At 38.7% G+C, this 8,771-nt stretch overlaps 1 protein-coding gene across 1 annotated transcript in view; it reads right to left on the bottom strand.

Moving 5' to 3' along the window:
* Positions 1-7,241: 7,241 nt before the first annotated feature.
* Positions 7,242-8,771, bottom strand: part of CFAP54 (cilia and flagella associated protein 54) — a 123,599-nt gene continuing 122,069 nt past the window's right edge. The window contains exon 69 of the mRNA XM_075151641.1: positions 7,242-7,607. Within this exon, the coding sequence (XP_075007742.1) occupies positions 7,488-7,607 (120 nt within the window). The 3' untranslated portion in view covers positions 7,242-7,487. The remainder of the gene's footprint in view (positions 7,608-8,771) is intronic.

The following is an 8,771-nucleotide window of genomic DNA, read 5'->3' as shown; positions in this document are numbered from 1 at the left end:
GCCCGGAAGGGGCGAAGCGGAGGTCGGGCGCGCGCGCCGTTCCCGCCACTCGGGCCGTTCCCTGCGGCGAGAGGCACCGCCCGGCGCTGAAACGATCCCCCGGGGCCCGGCCGTTCTGGAGCCGAGCGGGGCCCCTGGGGATGCCGTGCCTTGCCGGGGCATCCAAGCGGGCCCGCCACAGGCCTGGCCCGAGCCTGGGTGTCTGAGGGGGGTCCGTAGTGCCGGGCGGCGGCGGGGCTGGAGGTTTGACAGGTCGCCGTGCCCAGGCGGAGGAGCCGCCCGGTTGGGGCCCTGGGGGAGAGGGGCTCGTTTCGGGGTGGCGAGGGGTCACTGACCAGCACGGAGCCACTCCATGGAAACGGCTGAAGGGAGCTGGAGCCAGCCAGACGTTAAGCGGTAAATCCCGCTCTGCGCAATAGATTGGTTTTGAGTGACACCAGCTCCGGTGTCTGCCGCGTTTTGTGTTGCGGACTTGGAGGAAGGGCTGTATTTTCAGTACTGAGTAAAAAGCACCCAGCACAGCCGGCCCGGTCCTTATTCTTCACTGGGACATCTTGGTGACAGATCATGATAAATTATAGTAATAAATACATTCTGAACAGAGAAGTTCCTGAATCTGTCAACGCAAGTCCTTTTATAATTATATTCACAACATACCTCTTTGTAACCCACACTTCATGCTTACTTCCAGTAATTGATCAAGTAACAGAATCGTTGCATCTGTATCCTGACTTAGAATATAGCTGTTATTCTAGTCGTGATGAATTTTGTAGAAAGAGGGATTTTATGGGGTTTTTTTTTCATCTGGTAAGCACTTCTTCAATAGTATTATGTGTTTTTACTGTCTCTGCTTTCTAAAACTAAGTGGAAAATTATCTAGTAAAAGATTATCTTTAAAGGGATATTAGACAAGAAAACTGTAGCAAAACTAAGTGTTGCTGTAGAAATCTGGTTTCAAATGAGTCTTTACCTTGTGTATGGCCCTCAGAATCGGTAGATCTGAAATGTCCCGTTCCTTTCCTTTGCTGATGGAGTTTTGATTTTCCAAGTTCATTTTATTTCTAGTCTGTATAAGTGAACTCAGAATCAGGAAAGAAACTCATGTCACTGTTATACAAAATGCCATTATTATTTCCCTAGAGCAATGAGGATCATGTCTTCATTGCATCTATTCATCCTCATTAACCAGTCATTAGTTGTATCATCTATCATCTGTCTTCTCAGATATCTGAGTGTTAGGGGACCTACAGCATTCCTACAAGTCTTCCACCCCTACTCCACTTTATTGTCCTAATTTTCTTTTAAACCAACCATGTTTCGCTTCTAAGGCCAATACTCGTTATTCTGTTCTGTGTATCTTCAATACATAGAATCAAAAGCTTTTTTTTTTCCCTAACAATATCCTCTGGCTTTTTTTCTTTATCTCCTCACTGTAAGTATGTTTATAGTCAGGTAGGTGAGTACCTGCCTTCCAAGCCCTGAAGCCTCGAATTTGAGCAATTAGAAATTTTTAGTTTTTTAAGTAAACATGACCAGCATTTTTTGCTTTGTTCCGTGACACCCCCTCAATTAAATCAGTTTTTCCTGCTGCTAGGACCTTTGTTGGCATTTTCTTATGCCAGTGACTGTGCTGTGTTTCTTCTTGGTATTTATAAGAAACCACTGGGACATCTTGGTGCGTCATCTTCGGGGAAAGGACAGCAGCAAGAAGCCCAATTCTTAAAGCAGAGCAGTACTGTCGCTGAAAAGGATGGAGGCCGCTTGCGCAAGGCAGGGCTGTCCAAGCAATTGTGCAAGGCTGTAAAAGAGACACCCCGAGAACGTTCCCTCACACCTGAGACGGGTAGATCTGGTCTGGAGGGAAACTCTGCCTTGCAGCTGGCAGGTGAATCCTCTTCACGGAGCTTTCCAAACGAGGAGAATCAGTCCATCTCTGGGAATCTCAGCCAAATATACAGCATGTGACCAATGATTTCGTACAGCCCTCCACCAGAAAACAAGGAACTTCCATCTTCCAAGTGCAGGATACACTCCTTTCATCAAGCTTCTTGCTGCATGCACATTCAGATTTTAAAACAGATTTTCAAAATTCCAATCAATTTCCTACCACTGAGAAGAAAAAAAGGTGGTAGTGGCATCGCAGCTGACATAATGACGCAGTGTAGAGAAATGCAGCCCGGGCAGGGCAGCAGAGGCCTTGAGAAGCGGAGGCTCAGGAGGCAGCAGAGGAGCACGGGGGTGGGATGAGAAGGGATGGGGCACATCCTGGCTGCTGGAGACCCCATGGCTAGAATCGACTCACCGTCAGTTAAAGACTCGCAGACCTTGTGCTGGACAAAAAACAGTTTTCATGGGTAACAAAGAGAACTAAACCCAAGTACCTAACATATGTAAAACACCGTATATATTGAATTTCGATGTAAGATGGAACTGCAAACCCATGAAGAAAGAGCAAGGTGTAAAAGTGTGTTAAACATATAAAAATTACCCCAAAAGGATTCTATAGTGAGGGAGAAGAAAACATCAACATCATATTCCTCCTGGCCCATGACTCCAGACATGATGACTTTCCCTAACAGCTCCTCACACACACACACTAGCACGAAACCTCTGACCTGCAGACCCAGGGGAGCAGTGGAGGTGTGAGCGTTACACAGGTGAAGAGGGGTAAAAACAGCAACAGTTTATATAATAATTTTAATTGTATTATTGCTATTACTACTATTACTACTATTTAAACTTTTTCTGCATAGAAGTATTCTTTCTTTTCCCATAATAATTAGACCTGGATTAATAATGATTCTTTGATTAGGCTAAGATTTCAATTATACTAACAAATTTTAGCTTTGAACATACATTGGTTTCCTCTTTGCCCATAAACAAGGTTTTCAATGTAGCAGTGGTGACACTAGGTTCTGAATGATGAGCCGCAGCATTCCTGGGGGATAAGACCAGTTGGGAAGCTGGGGAAAAAACACCCTGGATTTCTTCACCATTATAATTGTACTTTAAAGCAGTTTTGAAATAGTTGGTATTATTCCACTTGGTAGTGGACTCATAAGAACGTAACGGAGCTAATTAATATACTACACGTTGTATGATAATGAAACATGCAGTTATTTTATAGGATAAGCAGAATCTTGATTTTTTCCTCTAGCTATGTCTTATTCTAGCGATACGATGCCAGTATCCATGGGGAATAAGGCAAGGTGGGAAGCATGAAGCACAGACCTCATTCTGCTCGCGCGTTGCAGAGCAGCCGTGAGAGCCGTCAGGCACTTGCAGTTCTCACGTTTGGAAGAGCCACAATAGAGGCTCCTATGCCGACCCCCTCTGGGCATCGGTGAGGAGAACACACGACTGCCAAGAAGCAAGGAGTTTTGCCTAGGAGATTGTTATTTTTTGGTGGCTGCTGAAATGTTCTTTTCAATTCTGGATGTCTGGCCAAGGGCTAAACCAGCCCTGAAGGTGCACTGACTCTTTACAGAGATTCACCTTCCACGCAGCTGTCCTGAGAACAGCCCAGATAGAGTATAGAACCGGATCCATCACCTTGTGATCGTTTCTTAGGTATCTTATTCTGGTTTTCCACTGTGTGACACGGAGATTTTTGGTGTAATTCGCTCCAACACATACTTTTTTTTCTTCGCATGTTAAGTAGAATCCTAAATCATGCTGACATGGGAGACAAATGAGAATAATTCTAATTATCTCTGGGGTTTCAAAGTGGAAAATTAAATTGCAGTGGTAAATATTTGCCTTCAGCACTTGCCTCTGGACCCTTTCACCCACTCTATTTTAAAGATTAACCTATGCTTCATATTTTCACTTCTCTCATTTGATGATGTACTCAGTATCTTCAACTCAAAGAAAATCTTTGGCAAACATAAATGGAACTCTTTGCTGGCTTAATTAGTTCAGCATATTAGGCTGTAATTCCAACAATTAATTCTAGTTCCATCATTATTCTTTTTAAAAATCTTTCTTCATGGATTTCACTGAAAATGGATTTGGAAACAAACGACTATCCCTTTTACATTGTGTCTCAATTGAGTAAGAGACTCTTTCATTCAAGGATCTGAAAATATTTTCCAAATGTTGATGCAGAAAACTTCAAATCCCTCACTGATGAGGCGATTACTGTTATCTTCAGATAAAGAAACTGAGGCACAGTGAGCCTAATTACTAGGATTATTTTGTTAGATTGATGTCATCCCAAAACTGGATAAATACTTAGGCCAAACAAAAATTGCACATGAGTTGGAGCTGTAGTGGGATTTAAAAACCAGTCACATACAATTGAATAAATCTGTGTGAAATTACTAATTTCCACATCATAAAATTAATTTAACCAGAAATAATTTCAGGTTGCTATATATGTGTAGTCATGAGACAAATCCTGTGAATGCCTTGAATATACAACTCTCTATCAAGGCAGCAATATAAATTAAAACTATATTGAAACAGTATTTGAAAAATGAAGCATTCTAAAGCCCATTCAGACCTGTCAATGTTAAGCTCCCTATTCCATTTCAGTTTGAGCCCTAGCACATTCTTGATGATGTAGTTATTAATTACAGGACCAGAAGCTGTTTTTTTTCTCAGGACACTTACTTCATTCAGTTCACAGAACAGGCAATACCTATTTACTATTTTTTTACTATTCTTTAGTTCCCTGTAGGATTCTTCTTGTCCCCCATCCAGGGGATGCACTGAAGATAAAATGTCATTCATTTCAGAATCCTTTCAATTTGTCCCCACAGTGCTCGTTCGCTCTCTCTCTCCCCCCTCTTGCCCCATCCCCGAACTTATCAGATAGGGAAACACTATCCATTCCTTTCACAGATGTGGAACGGAGAAATATTTCAGTTAAAATTTGAAAAGAGTTGGTAAACATGCCAGTGGTTCAAAGCTGTCAAGGCGGTAAGTAGCCCTTTGGCGGTGTTGTACGGGGCAGATCAGGGAGCAGGAGGGCCCTCCCTTACACTTCAGACTGTGAAATCAAAGAAGGTGCCTTTCCCCTCTTCCTTTTTAATTTTGGAGACAGTGACACAGACAAGTATTCTATAGAAACTTAATTGAGCATGATGCTGACACAAATTTATTCTAGTCTCACATATTGAAAGCTTTCGTCTGCATTCAATGGTAAGGAAAAACCCACCCAAACTACTATAATACATAACACAAGAAGCAATTTACTTTGCAATTAGCTTTATACTTTTTTTTCTGTGCAATTACTGCAGACGTTTAGATATGAGCTTTCTTCCTTACAAGCAGATTTTAACTAAAGAGTTTAATTATACGCTAAAAGAAAAATGTTTTCTCCAATGTTTTCTTCTGAAGCATGCATTGAATACTTAATCCTCTGTTTATGAGAGTAAAATCTGCTGCTATGGATACAGTGAGGTCAATATTTCGACGTTATTATTTTCCTGTGCTGTGTTAAAGGAGATGGTAGGATAATATTTTTGTTTCAACAAAAATATCTTAGAAAGTGTAATGTATTTTAAATTCATATATAAAGCATTTCATTTAATATTTCTCTTTTAAGTATAGGAATAACAAGGTCCAGACTGGCAGCACTGAAGAAACACCTTATCTGTAATAGAACTTTACTTCCATTTTCACCTGATGCTATAGAGTGTTTTACAAATATTAATTAAGCTGCACAAAAGTCCTATGATAATCCTCAAGGTGACCCCAAAAAGAAAAAGAAAGGTTTTATACTTTTTACAAAGCACAAGGAAAGACTGAATAGCTTTTCCGAAAAAGCTGCAATTTTCTACTTGTTCCTTGTAAAAGAAAAATGAGTAATGTCAGTTTTTATCTTTCCTGCTTTTTGAAGAACTGCAGAACAATAAATTCTTTTAATTGAAAGAATAACGCTAAGGAATATCTCCTCCAAATTGGCTGTTAGGCAGTTGAGTTACATAACCATTCTAACTCAGTTTTGAAATACCTTGCCTATCAATTTCTCAGTTTTTACTTTCTTTTTATCCTTGTATCATAATCCTTCTAATTTTCCTACTACCTACATTAGCATTACAGAAAAGGCTAGACAAAATAAAAAAATAGCACAACTTTTAAAAAGCTACACATAACACAAATATATCCAGTCTTCTTTCTTTTATAGGAATACAGAAATACAGTAGAAAACCTAACCCCATTTCTTCCTGTTACTGATCACATTTAAGATACTCATTATGCTGAATCTTCTACCTCTCTCTCTCTCTCCCTCCATAAAAGAAACTTCACTGGTAAACCAGGTAATATTTCTCTGAAAAGCACAAGCCAAGGTAAATCTGCAATTTTCAAACAGCTCAAAATATTTTATCATTTTATCACTGGGCTACAGCACAGTGAGAGCCTGACTGAAGCGAAAGTGGCTGGCACTTTAACCCAATTATTTATTTTTCACAGAAACTGAACCCAGGAATGGTAACTATTAGTCCTGAATTTTCATGGCTTCAGAGAAGCATAGCGAGTGATAGGGCAAGTCTCACAGGGCTCCTGCCCAAACATCCTGGGTTTTTTGCTGTTTGTTGCAAACAAATTATTGTAACTAAGAAAAAGTGCCTGGCCTTGTGATGTGAGCAAAACCAAAGGGTCATGAACTCTCAGTCCTGAATCTTACTGCACTCTCCTGTGCAGCCTTGTTCAACTAACTCACTTTTTTGCGTCAAATTCCCCATCTCTAACACTAGACAAGCATATTTCCTCAGGTGGCTATTGTTAGGACTCATTCGGGTTTCTTCAGCGCTTTAAAATAATATTTACAACATTTACAACATAAATAGAGGTTTTATTAGCATTTTAGAATGATGTCCAAAAATGTTCTATATAGTACCATTTTATTTTTTAAACTGGCTTTTTTTTCCAGCCAATTACTTTGAAATTATGGAGACATCGGAACGATCATTTTTACCCTCAACAACCTGTGATGTGTTTTTCTTTAACATAAGATAGAAAAGTCTAAAATGCTAGTTTCCAAATAGAAGTGTAAAAGAACAAACTCAGTGATGATTTTAGGCCAAAAGAAAGATTTATCAACCTCAGAAATAAAACCAACTTTTGATAACTGCAAAAGGAATTAAAAATCGATGATGAGACTAAAACTTCAGGGAAAAAGCAGTATCTATTAGCAGATGCTAGAAGGCTACAAGCCCATTCAGCTTTTCTAAACAATAAGAAATTCTTGAAAAGCTAGAAAACCCACAACAAACTCACTTAATTATAGATGATTGAATAAATCAAATTTTTAATCCTCTGATTAAGAAACTACTTTTAATACATTTAATTCCTACAAATGTATTTTAATTTTAAAAACTATTAATTTTTAAATAATTAGAAATAAGCTAAAAATGAAAATTATAAAACACATTAGGAGCAAATCCTGGTGTGATTAACGAGGTTGTTTCATTAACACCAGAACTTAAGTCTAAATCTATAGCACTCAGCGACTGATTAAGTTATTGCAAAAATATAATTTAGTGCAACAGAGAAATGATCCAATTGAAAAGACTTTCTTCAGTTATTACACATCCATTGGCAGGATCAAACATATCTTCCAAACTTGCTATTGACTGCAAAGTAACATCAAATGGGATCTGAAAAAACGGTGGGAAAAAAAAACCCAAATAAATAACTTTATTAAGCTTACAGGTACCAAAAAGTATCTAAATACAAATCAAATTAAATTAAAGCCAGATTTCTGACCTACAACCAATGAGTATGTTAGAAATACTCATTGCCTCGATATAAATTTGTGGTTAATGACGTCTCTTGCAGGAAACTAGTAAAACAGAATTAAGGGGAAGAAATTTCTGTGAACAATCTTGCTAACAAAGTTTATCTTGATCATCTCTAGGTAAAATGAAGATATCAGACAAGAGCAGCAAGAACAATTAGTAATTCAGAAGGCTTTTCCCAAGATGAGAAGTTGAAAGAATTGAGCTAACTGTAAAAGGTGAAACAGGGGGCAGTGATAAACTGGTTTGTATGTCCATTGGTCATGGAGAACTATTTAGCTGATTTAGATATTAAGAAAAGCTAACTAAAGGAAGAGAAGCTAGGAACAGGCTATCTAGGGAGGTTAATTTTTAATGCAACCATTTTATTTATCATTTTACTTTTAAGATTGGAACTCCCAAACACTATGCTTTATTATCTCCCTCAAGAACATAATTACTCATTAAATAGCTTTAAAAACAAGCCGGCTGATCAATTTTTATTCTTAAAACATGAACAGTCAAATAATTTTAAATGAATAATTCAATAAAAATGCACTTTTTCCACTTAGAAATATAATTCAGTGCTGAATCAAAAGCACCATAAGACACGTGAACAGAAAAAAGATAATCAAAGAAGAGAAGCTGGAAACATGATAGGAGTTAAGGTGTGACAGCTCAGAGAATGAGAAAACAAATACCACAAATAGCACTGACTTCGTCCAATTAATTCACAGGAAAACAAGCAACAAAAAGTGTGTGGTGGGGAAAAATGATGTAAAACTACATATAAGCAATGTATCTGCTGCCTTCTCCTGCATGCTTGAAATGAAAGGGAATGTACTACCCTACAGTATACATCATCCCACTATAAGCTTTCCACCTCTAGCCAAGAAGACTGAGTAATGCACACACACAACTTATTTAAAAGTTTGGAAATACTACTTAGAAATATGCTAGACATAATGAAGTGCTGAACACTCTACAACTTCTGTTGGCTTCAGAGAAGAATGAAATACTCAGCATCTTGAAGGATTAGGCTTC

This window comes from Calonectris borealis, chromosome 1, assembly GCF_964195595.1.
Source record: "Calonectris borealis chromosome 1, bCalBor7.hap1.2, whole genome shotgun sequence".
NCBI classification, from domain to species: Eukaryota; Metazoa; Chordata; class Aves; order Procellariiformes; family Procellariidae; genus Calonectris; species Calonectris borealis.
The sequence above is the reverse complement of the archived record's forward strand: the minus strand, read 5'-3'. Positions and strand labels throughout refer to the sequence as shown.